At 35.6% G+C, this 12,505-nt stretch overlaps 1 protein-coding gene across 1 annotated transcript in view; it reads right to left on the bottom strand.

Annotated features, from left to right (window-relative positions):
• CCDC88A (coiled-coil domain containing 88A) overlaps positions 1 to 12,505 on the bottom strand; it is a 74,243-nt gene that overhangs the window by 21,101 nt on the left and 40,637 nt on the right. Inside the window, 10 exon segments of the mRNA XM_010706350.3 lie at positions 136 to 228; positions 836 to 981; positions 1,331 to 1,517; positions 2,060 to 2,203; positions 2,376 to 2,653; positions 5,021 to 5,182; positions 5,740 to 5,916; positions 6,543 to 6,681; positions 9,263 to 9,390; positions 9,888 to 10,958. Coding sequence (XP_010704652.2) covers positions 136 to 228; positions 836 to 981; positions 1,331 to 1,517; positions 2,060 to 2,203; positions 2,376 to 2,653; positions 5,021 to 5,182; positions 5,740 to 5,916; positions 6,543 to 6,681; positions 9,263 to 9,390; positions 9,888 to 10,958 — 2,525 coding nt within the window.

Raw genomic sequence — 12,505 nt, 5'->3', positions numbered from 1 at the left:
CATACTTGTCCTATGTATGAAAGAATACAGACGGTGATTCTGTTCCTCTGAACTTTAAAGAAATCTCTCATCTTTCAGTTGGAACAGAATGAAAATGCGTTGTAGATATCTATTTTATACCATATGGATCACTACCTTCTGGGTGGAGATGGCTCATAAAATTTATACTGATCCATTATCTTCTCCTCCAGTTTCTCCTTCTGTCGCCTTAATTCATTTAACTTGTCGCTGTGAACAGAAATTAATGATAATGTATGCTTGGAAAATGAATATTTAATGACTACATAACATGCAAGTAGCATGATCCTCTGGACATCAGTTATCTGAGAGCTGACAGTTTTCATGGGAAATTCTTATCTAACACTTGTTTCTAATTAAAAAAATATCAAGACAGTGAAATAAGGAAAAGAAGCAGCCTTCACTACAATAAGAACATCAGCCTTGGTAATACACACAACCTCTCCCCCCAAAAGGTGCATATAGGTCATACCAGGATCATTTACACAAGTTTATTTTCTCTTCTATCAAATTCACTAACCAGGCTGCAGTTTGCAAACAAGTTTAGGATCTTTGAATGAGGAATGAACAACATTTCAATTAGACATTTTTATCACTAACAACGAAAGCAGTCGCACTCATCTTTTAGAGTTAAAAACAAGTGTTCTTAGTTTTAATCAGCTGCTGTCCATACATGACTTAAGTTTTTGGGTTTTTTTTTTTTTTAAAGAGAAAAACATGCTACTTATGATATGTTCATTTCTATATACAACAAAACAGGTTTTTAAAAAAACGTAACTGGTCTTATCACAGTAATTTCACTGTTTTCAAAACTCACATGTACTGCCTTTGCTCTACATGGAAGAGATCCTTGCTTTCCATATTCTGCTCAAGTAACGTTCTATTCTGTAGCATTAATGTCTGAATTTGATCTAGTAGATGTCTGTTTTCCTCCTCCATATTTCCTTTAAGCTGGCTAAGCAGCTGTTAAAATAAATGAAATTCATGTGTATACATATATGAACCTATTTTATACATAGATGAGATTATCAAGAAAACTTAGAGAGGTCTACAATTATTTATTTCAACAGTCAAATCAAGCAAAACTAAATCATGCCACAACTGATAAGACCTTTAACACTTTAATTAATGCAGTTTACCTAGCACGAGCTCATTTTTTTGACTGCCTGTACAGCAGGCAAATTATTTGCCTTCAGACCCACTTCATTATCTATAAACAGGTGATCAGTTCTCAGGCACCTCACTTTATTTTACGAATTTATATATAATGTTACAACGATACTGTCTTAAAAATATGGTAATTTTTACATACCTCACATTGATTACTTATTTTTGTACATTTAATATCCAGCAGTTGGTACTCTTCTCGGAGTTTAGAGAACTCAGCTTCTAATTGTGTTTGTCCCAGTTTGGAATTGTTCAGTAAAGTCTTCAAATTCTTATGATCAGTTTGCAGAACTTCATTCTCTTTCAAGAGCTGATCGTGTGTATGAGTAAGCCTGGAATTAAAAGATAACAGAATTACACATGCAATTTTGATATCAGGGAATTATTCACAACTCAAGCTCCCTCAAAATACTGAGCTTCCAGGGCTTGATGCTACACTCACAAAATACATATAAAATCTCTGTAGTAAGTTCTGTCTAGATCTGATTTCCCACAGATATGTGTTGTGCAGACCTTCACTGCCCACATCATTACATTTCTACCCCTATCAGCATCAACCTGCCATCCCACCCCTTGAGCAACTCGCTGTGGGTTGCTCCCTCTACAGCCCACATCCACACTGCACAGCACTTTGCCTGGCATTCTTGTGCTGCAAAGTGAAATTCAGTTTAGTCAGGATAAATGGTCATTTGTGCATTTTTCCCCCTATTCAGCTTTCCTATTACAGAGCAGCTTCTATATAAGGCATGGATCATTTACGTTCTGGTACATGGCATCAGGTGTTAAGAAACATGAGTGGATGCAATACTTGTTTAGACCATGCTGGTCAGCACTCAGAGCTCCACCAGCATATACATCAGACTTCTGCTTTTACCTATCATTTTCATCACGAAGTTTCTTATACTCTGCTGCCACAGTCTCATGTTTTTCATTTTGCTGCAGCATTTTCTCCTGTTCTGTTTTGAGCACTTTCTCCAATTCTTCCAGCTGCACTTTCTGCTTAAGCAACTGATTGTACCTGCAAACAAAAATCATATTTAACTTTCTTTTCTACAGAGTAACAAGAAAACATGGAAATTTTTTTGAAATGGTGATCTTTCAAATTTTGAAGATCTTATATCTTCATACTACACAGCACTATTTGCTTAGAGAGAAAGTCTTCTAATTTTAACATGCATGTTAGTGTTTACCTATCTTCCAAGTCCTTATGCTCCACCTCCAGATTTTTGTGTGCAGATTTAAGACTTCCATGTTTAGCAATCAGTGACTCATACTCAGAAGCCTGGCGTTCATGTAGGTGCTCCAGCTTCTCGTGGTCTTTGAGAAGTGACTCGTACAATGACTTCAGGTCCTCCAGCTCCTTGAGCACAACTTCCTTTTCATTTTCTAAAGCAGACTGTTGAATCAACAGTTGTGCATTCTGATTCATTAGAGATGTACTTTGAGAATTAAGGGTAGAATTTTCAACCTGCAGTCATAAATATTTGATGAGAGAAGCAAATTAATTTCATAGACTGAGTCATCTTGTCTGAATCCTCCCATTAAAGGGTTTCTTGAGTGTTTAACTTTGAGTGTTTAACTGCAACTGTCTAGTTACTCCATTACCTGAACAGCCTTTAATAAGAATACTTTTCTTCTTCTATCCTAATAACTCAAATCTGTACACCCTTAAGAATATTTTGGATCGTCAGTGATCCTCTAGTCATGTAAATCCAGCCCGTGACATTATTAATATGCAAGTTCCTTTTATTTGGATATAACTCTTACTTAAAAAAAAAAAAAAAATCTTTCTAGTACAGAATCTCTATTGTCTCCACAAAACCCTTGTGTATCCATGTAGACCTCACAATTAGTCTTAAAACATTACCATCCATTTAACAGAAAGAAAGGGAAGTTATCAGACTTGAAAGGACCTAGCCAGGTTCTATTTGACTGAGAAGCTGCCAGTTACTGTTCTTTTCCCATCACAGTAAATGGCAGCAGCTAATCACCTTATGTGCATGTTGTAGCATCTGACAGAAAGCGCTCCTGTGGAAGAGTATCATTTTTTAAAAGCTACTTCAGAACAGTATTAATGTCCATTATACATCAAAGTATTCAAAATAAGACATAAAAATCTTTACTTTGTCTGTAAAAAATTAACTTAATCTAATCCTTAGATGTATTAAAGAATTGAGGAAACCTAACATACTTGTCACCTGAGCTGTAATATGCTCATTTCCTTCTCTTTCTTAATCAAAAACAAAAGCAAATAAACACATTCACTGACTGCGACTTCTAATACCTTCAAGGTATCTGTTAAGGTTAAAAACAAAACCAAGAAAGTCTATTACTGCAGTACATGCTATTACTAAGGAACAGAAGCATTCTTTGCTGCAGATGACAAAGCTGAACCTTCACCAGAACTGAAGTAACATCTGGCAGAATGCATATGCTGTAAAACTTCACAGACTGAATTCAAAGTTTGATTTGGTTCAGAATTCCCAGTTATTCTTTACTATATCATTTTTCTGATATGTTCTTTAGGGGTAACAGGAGGAATACTAGATTTGCAGTTGCTTAAGAACAGCTTCAATGTAGACAACACAGACCAGTCTAGTTTGCATTTCTAGTTAATAGTTACTTTAATTTTCTTGAGCATACTTCAGCTTTCATTTTCATTTAGAAATATTTGCTCTCCAACAAATATGAGAAAAACAGCTGAATTCTCAAGGAAAAGGAGGAACTCCCTTTCTCATGCTGGGTGTGACGTTCTCCTGTCATTTCCAGCTATTAACATCACATTGCTTGGTGAAGCTCACAGCAACAACATTAAAAGTGAAAAATACTCCTTCCAACTTATTATCACAGTACTTGAACTTATCTACAGTTATTACTCTTACTTGTCAGATAGGAAAGGCTTGTGGTGATGTTTCTTCACGAAGCAAAGACGAACTGTGTAAGATATTCTTGTTATTTTGACAAGTGTTATTACAAAACAGCAATGGTCCTGAATCCCAGATATATATGTCTGAAATGCAAGATATTTCTATGCCTGTGCCCACTGATATTTTAAAATCTAGATGAGACACACCATGAGCACAAATACTCTGCTTTGTACATAGGCTTGCCTGCCACAAAGGGGAGCACTGTGCACTGATTAGATTTCAGTGTGGTAGATGGAAAGTGCATCTGTGGTACAACAGCAGAAAACAGAACGATGACTCGAGGCATTCACAAAATGCATTATTTGTTCACTCACGTAAGGATTCCTTCACTCACTGATTTCTGCCCACTTTTCATCATTTTTTGGCATCTATTTGTGCTGCACTGCTGACTTTGTATTAATTTTCCCATCAAGTAGTTTTGATTTATAGAGCTCCAAAATTCAATCTGTTAAGAAGTGTATTTTATTTATCAGAGGAAAAAAGCCCAAATATGTATTTAATAACACCTTGCTTTCTCTTTTAGATGTGATTTTTTATTTATTTTTAAATTCCAGCTATAAAAATAGATAACTTCTTAGTCTCTGTGGACATACCAACTCCCTGACCTAATTTAGAATTAAAAAAGAAATAATAATAATAGATAGAATAAGGGAATGGACTGTACTCCTGGTTATAAAGCCACACATTTAAATGGGACAAACACAAGGGAATAGAAGCAACTTCCAGAAATTTTGTTCTTGATCATCAATCATAAATATCATTTAATTGTGCTTAGTGCATATTATTTGCACATTCCCTTCTCTTCCATACGTGCACCAGAAACAAAATGTGACTTACACCGCTGTAGTTAGCTTTGAAAAAACCCCTGAATTACATTGATTTTTCAAAAGAAAATAGGAAAACATTACCTGAAGTTTGGCATTTTGAGTCTGTAGAGTTGTATTCTGCTCCTGTAGAGAAACAGTCTGTCTCTGAAGTGCAAGAATCTGAGCCTGCAGATTGTTGTTCTGTGTCTCAAGCTGCTTTAATTGTGTTTTCAGTGCTTGCTTCTCTGCTTGAAGCGTAGCATTCTTTGAACAACAACAAAAAAGAAAGTTTGAGTTCACAGGTTTTTATGGAACTTTAGAAACAACACTTCCTCCAAAGCAAATAAAGCAGCATGATTTACACTACTATGATCCTTTGTACTTCAGCTTCAGCAGCAAGAAAGATTTACAACATTCACAGATATTTACAGAGTGTAACAAAACTGTTTATCACCTTATATTACAAGAGTAACAGACAATGATATCACTACAGTTTAAGATTGAAATAATGGCTAACTAGTATTTTACCTAAGGAGAAATGGTAAAGCACTCTCAATGATGTGTATATAAAGATCATATGAGTCATTTGTGAGACATCTGTAGATTCAAAAGGGAAAAATTCAGGTTTCCATTTTTTTCCTTTTAAATGCCTGTCAAGTGCTTTACAGCATCACAAGATCCAGCTGTGCTATGTACTATAACACAAATTCTGTAAATTAGGTGATAAATAGCACACTTCTTTAAGAATATCCTTATTCACATTACTGGAACAGCTCACGACAGATATTTCAAATGAGAATAACAGAAAAAGCACATCTTACATTCCTTTCCACTTCAATTAATCTATCTTTAACTTTCAGTAATTCTCTAGTAGTTTCCTGGTTTTCTTTCTCCCACTTATTGATAGACTGATTTTCTTCTCCCTTTCTTGGAGGAGGATTCTGAACCATTCTTTCCTCTTCTTGTCTTTGTTTGAGAGCTTCATAGTTCTTTTTCACCTGAAATTATTCAGGACAATTTGCATTCAGTTTAGGAGTTTTCATTTTCTACATCATACATCATCATACGACTGTACCACTTTCCACAGTACAAAAAATGCTCTACACTATTCTATCTGTAAATTTGCTTTCCTTATGTTTGATGAGATACTGTAAAAATGACACATGGATACTGATAGCTCAACCATAATGAACACTCAGACAAGTATGACTGTGAACCAAAAGGAGACTTCATTTTATTTCAGTGCTTCCAGTTGTATCTCCCAACTTTTATAACGAAGTCCAACAACCAAGGAGACTATTTCTTTTTTTAACCAGTTATTCAAGCTCAAAGCAGATCAGGAAATGTAACTTGCTAAGAATTGACTATTTTTGGCATCCCAAGTCAAAGAGACTTCAGAATATTTACCTACCTGACATATTCAATGATCACCAACTTCTTTTCACGTGATTTCAATTCTGGACCCGTATTGCTCCAGTTTTAAAAAGCAATTACACCTTTGCCCTGCTTTATGCTACCCCAAGGTTACTCATGCTGTCTTAAACAAAAATACCAAACAAAAAGCAGAAACAACAGTAGCTGGAATATGATTCATTTAACCTTATGCAAAAAAAGACATCCTTACTGTTTTAAGTTCCTGACGGAGTTGCTGGTTTAAATTTGTTGATTCCTCCAGACGAGCCTCCAAAGCAGCAATTTTTTCTTCTTTTATTTCAAGAGACTTCTTCAGAGTGGATTCCAATTTTGACTCCAAAAGTTTGTACCTATTCAAAGGCACACCACAAAAAAATGTTTTTCTTTCAACAATTATTTCAGGTTATTTAAATTCCACAATGCTCTGAAGCAGTGGGCCTGACAGCTACATTCAAAAACATCCACGTGCTAATTCTATTCAAAAGCATTAAGATGCCTTGGTGGTAACATCAAGTTTCTAACAGAAATGGAAGGTAACAATCAAAACCATTTTTAAATCCTTTCTTTTAGAACATATTAGATATACACAAGAAATACTCAGCCACAACAGTAGGGTGCTGACTTTACTGGGAGAATTAAAGCGTGTGCTGACATCACCCTTCTTTCTGGCTCCACTCCAGCAAATCCAGCAGGGACTGCAACTAAATTCAAATGTGAAGTATTTGGAGAGCAAGATTTTCATCAATTTCCATTTCCTGCCTGCTCAAATAGAGGAGGCATTAGGGATGGAGAACAGTTCTTTGCAGGTGCATGCTCATTTGATGCACGAGTGTGTGAATTGCTCACTCAGCCCAGCTGCTGCTATTTTAAGACTGTTACCACTCCTGACATATGAAGATTCCTTTTTTTTTTTTTGCTATATTTAAAATATTGCAGGGCACCTAAAGAAACAACCACGTATTTTGGAGAGGAGTGATTAGGATATATTGCTTTAGAACAGTATTTCCTGAAGCTGTCAGTGCAGGATATTCTAATGCATTATTAGATCTTTCAGAATAAAGGATTTTAGAAGGCCAAATTTTCAACTGCTCTGTCACTCTACTTGTGTTCAGAATTTGGAAGACATCCCACTTTTACCAGCTGTAGGATAAAATAGAAGCAGCCATAAATTCTTTCCTTCCTAATCTCAATTGCTGAAAAATGTCAGAGTGAAGAGAAGAGATTGCAGAGACTCCTGAATTGACAGCACCATTAGATCTAGTCAGGAACTGGAGCAGAAGACCAATGGTAAGAGAATTAATAAGTAGAAAGCTGTCCAAAAACATCACGTAGTAGGATGAGAATTCTAGATTCTGAGGTACGAGAAATAGTTTTCAGGCAGTCTATGAAAAGTAGAACAGATAGCATTTCGTCTTTGAGAGCTGAAGCATATATTCAGCTACAAATAAGTTCTGTTATTAGAAAGTTATACAGTTACACAGAAAAAGAAGAAGGAAAAAAGTAATAACAGAGACTCAGTCTCCAGCATCCTTTTGAATACTGAACAAGAAACGGTACAAATTTCTGATCTCACTGACATCTGGGTATTTCAGATTCAAGGTCTGAATCTATAAACGTTTGCCTGAAGACAGCTGCCATTTGAAAGGTAGGACAAAATGGGAAAGAACTCAAAGCTAATTTAATCAGACGGGATCAGCTTAGCCCCAGTTGGAAAAAAGAGATTTTTCTCTAAATGAGGGAAAAAATGTGTTTTCACTTTGCAAAGTAAAAGGCAGGACAGTTGAAAAGCACAATTTCTAACCAAACTTTCCACTTTTCAAACAAATAATTCTCATTTATGATCCTCCAAGCTCTACATGCAGTTTTTAAGAAGTTTTGAGTGAGAAGTATCTGAAATGGGAAAGAATATGATTCTGTATAGGTGTTTTTGGAAGCTGTACCACATGAAAAGGTGTAAGAATCTGCTTAAATAGACAAAGTTCTAAGGACTGTTCTTGACAGAAATTCTTATTTTGTGAGCTGGGAGAAGATGATAAAGAACACCAGCAGAAAACAAGAGATGGCAATGGCTCTATGGCACCACCCCACTAAATCAGCTCTGGCATCAAGAAAAGGAAACCGAAGAAAAAGAAAAGTAATTTGGTTTTCTTTCAGTATAAAAGGCCTAAACCAATCTACGTGTTCATGACAACCACTGATAATAACAGAGGATCATGATAACACCAGCTATTACTCTCCCCTGCCTCTGCTGGTTTTGTTGTTGTTTTTTAAGAAAAGAAATCATGAAGGAAAGACTGGAAAGACTGGCCAGAAGCCCATACTTGTCTGCTTTTCTTCTGTCAAGAGTTTTCCCTAAATCCCTGCAGGACAAGACAGAACACAACGTACAATAGAGGAAACTGAAACAGATATCAGGTAGCAGCTGCTTTATGCTGGCAGGCATGGAAAGCATTAGAGATATCTTAGTCCACATAGGAAGGGAAGCAAGCAATTTCTTTTTTCATAGATTTTACAAGAAAATAGCAGTAGGTAAAGACAGATTTAAGCTAACACGACAAAGGTGTTAATGACATTTCTACCAGTCAAAAGGGAAAATCTTAAGATGAGCATACTATATCTTACTGTCAGTGTTTCCACTACCAACTAGAACATTAGCAGTTTTAATTATACATAAACCACATCTACTGACATACTTCAAAACATTTCTTAGTGGCAAAATTAGTAACTCATTGCCAAAGGCAGCCAAATGTAAAAGTACATCAACTAACCAATTCATACCACAGAACAGCAAGTTCTATTTTGTGTGTTACCGTGCATTAAAATCTGAACATGTACACAATGCAATCTATAAAGCCATTTTATCTTTATGAATAAGAAAGACCCTCTTCTTCTGTACTGTTTTTTGACTGGGCAAGCCAATACCATTTTTACCTGTCATCACTACTCTGCTCATCACACAAGAGACGCTCCTTGTTTAAGCCTATTTTTTCAAGTTCATAGGAAAGTTTTTCTAGATCGTTATTCATTTGTTGGGTCTTCAGTTTTTCATTCACCAAGTCCTTAAACAGAAAAAGTTAGTGTTATCATACAGATAAAATGATACAGTCTTAGTTTCCTCTATGGGACAAATCTATCACCATCTAAAATCTGTCTGTGCCACTAACTCCCTTCCTTCCAGTCATTAGCTTTTAATTTTATCAGACATTCCACTGCAACCAAAAGTAGGACTTCATTTTACTCCCTTCCTTTCTAACTTGGTCTTAAACATCAGAATCAAGGGGTAATGCTGCAGCCCAAACAAACACTAACATGAAGAATCTGAAGGACATTCATTTAACAAAGGCTCTGTAACTGTCTATAAGCACCCTTTGAGATTTCAGTGCAAATATGACTGCATTTATTATTATTATGCAACTCTGCCCCTACTGCAACCCCTAAAATAATGCTAACAGTTTACAGACTAAAGCATTCTTTTTTTTTTTCCCCAAAAACACAGATATTAGTTCTCTATGCTATAAACAGACTACAACAAGAATGGTAACTACTTTCTATTTACCTCTCGTAAAGTGACAAGGGTTTTCTTATCAATGCTAGCTCTTTTCACAAGTTCTTTATTTTCCATTTCTAGTTCTTTCAGGCGTACACATGACTCCTTATAGACAGCTATTTGTTTAAACAGAGACTTATTTTCCTTTTCCAGATGGTTAATTTTGACATTGTTTTCTTCTAAAGTACTGTCTTTAATTTCTGCTTGTTGTCGAAGTCTTTTATTTTCTTTTTCTAGCTGTTTCTTATCTTTTTCCAGTTGAGAAGTCTCCTGTTCTAACAACTTATTCTCTTTTTCCAGTTGCTCCAGGCGCTTACTAGAAATTACCAACTCTTCTAAGTTTTTCTGCAGAGTTTGATTTTCGGACTCTAAATCCTGCAATTCACTTTCTAATTGCTGAATTTTCTTATTGCTGTTTTCAAGGGCTTTCTGTAGCCTTTGGTTTTCTGTGTCTAGACCTTGGTAGCTGACTTCTAAGCGTTCGCTTTTCTTAAACGATGCTTTCATGAGTTCAAGGCTTTTTTTAAGCTGCTCCTTTTCGCTCTCCAGCTCCTTATTTTCTAATTCTAACTGTGCCATTTTAATGCTTGTACACTTCGAAGATTCAATCCTTCTTCTTAACTCTAAATTTTCTTCATCAAGCTGTGAGTTTTCCTTTTCTAAGGACTCCAGTTGAAACGGGAGGTTTTTCAGACTATCCAAAGTTTTTTTCAGCTTTCTGTTTTCCATGTCCAGGTCCGAGTTCTCTTTTTCTAAGGCTTCTATCTTCTCACAAGTGATATTTAAGTTAGCAATTTTTTTCTGTAGTACTTCATTTTCCTTCTCCAGACGATGCAGCTCGTTCTCAAGTTCTTCCGCTCTCTCTGCTTTCTCTTTATAGTGTTCCATTTCTTTCTTGACTTGTTTTATTTCAAATTCAAGTTTATTTAATTTACTGCTGGCTTCCTTAATAGACTCGTGAAGAATTTTGTTTTCGTTTTCAGTTTCTTTCATTTGTGCTTCAGCACTGATCTGTGAGCGTTGTCTTAAGGAAGCTATGGTTTGATTTGAACGTTCGTTTTCTTGTTCTAATAGTTTAACCTAATTTAAGGGCAAAACAAACTTTAGTAAGCAACATGTCAACAAATAATCATTCCCATACATAAGCTAAGATGCTAGGACTGCATCCTATTGCCTTTTTACGGTAGGATTTTAAATGGGACTTACTCTACTGATTATTTCTTTGCAGCCTTACAGACAGTGCAAATGTACACGGGTGAGAGTTTGACAAAAAAGCTGTAAGTCAACGAGACTCCTCAAATATTTTCCTCTTGGATTTCAGACAATACAAAAATAAAACACACAAAAAAACCACAAAAGCTGTGTTTTATTTCTTAGCTTCATTTCCTTCTCATTTGTGTTTAATCAAATCTAGTTTGTATTTTCCTTAAAATCTGTGATTTCCAGAAAGTTTTCTCTAGAAACATATAAACAAAGTATAAAACTGCAGTTGAGTTCTAAACCAAACTTGAGATGGAAGGAAGTGGGACAGATATGAGAGTGTCTTTATTTCACTTGGAAAAAAACAGAACTGATCTTTGGGATATGTGGGCGTCCTCTCTACAGTCATATCACATTTTGGGAAGAAACATCAAAGCTACATTAATTTTTCAGTTAAAAAGAAATGTTAGGACACGTTGCTCCAAAATGGCCTACAAAGGAAGTCACTGGTAAGATTAAACCACTTTCTTCAGGAATGTATTCTCAAATCTACTTCGAGAACAAGGATAGCTTTTATATCTTGATTTTTCTTTTTCCTCCCCACTTACTCTATACCAATTTTACTAACAGAGTACAAGACCCAGAAAGCTATTTAGATCAATATTTAGAAATACACAGATCACATTTCATAAAGGACGTTTGAACAATAAACCATTTATGAGAAATGCAAAAAAGTGCCAGCCACAATAAAAAACAGAGCAAATGATGTGTTCTTTTGTACATAAGTCTAAATACAACTATTAATTACAGGATCTACATCATTTCAAAGCAGAAATAGTCTCACAGAATTATCAGTCCCACAGAAAACAATACACGCATTTCTGATGGTTGAGAGGGGACTTAGGGCCCATTCCAGAAAGGTTCTGCATGCTCCAGATACAATGCATAAATCAGTTATTGTAACAAAACAAGATAAGATGGCATCTTTGCTTTAAAATTATCCCCACTTATCTTAAATGAAAGTACAGCTTCATGCCAAGCACAGTGGTTGGGATTTTCTGATTAAACAAGGGCTTTACAAACTTTCAGAATTTTTAGAGTATTCTGTATTCCAAAATACTGTACTCTGTAATTTTCAGTTAAACCATAAAATGTCAAGCCTCATCAAGAATTAATAAAAGATAACCACAGTTCTAATTTTGAAGGACTTGATAACTAACAATGATTTCCAGAAGTCTCCATAGCTTGTCTCCTACTAGCTGCCCATCTTCTGAATTGCTCACCAAAAACCTGCAGAAGCTCTGACAGTGCCTGCACCCATAAGATAACATCAGTACCCTTCCAAATACATCTTTTAATAAGACACAGATGCCAATTTCTAGCAAGCAAAATAAGAAATTCTACCATCATTTTTGAGCTGTGACTAG

The sequence above is a fragment of the Meleagris gallopavo genome, chromosome 2 (assembly GCF_000146605.3).
Source record: "Meleagris gallopavo isolate NT-WF06-2002-E0010 breed Aviagen turkey brand Nicholas breeding stock chromosome 2, Turkey_5.1, whole genome shotgun sequence".
Lineage (NCBI taxonomy): Eukaryota > Metazoa > Chordata > Aves > Galliformes > Phasianidae > Meleagris > Meleagris gallopavo.
Note: the sequence above shows the minus strand (reverse complement) of the source record. Positions and strands in the feature narration are given on the sequence as shown.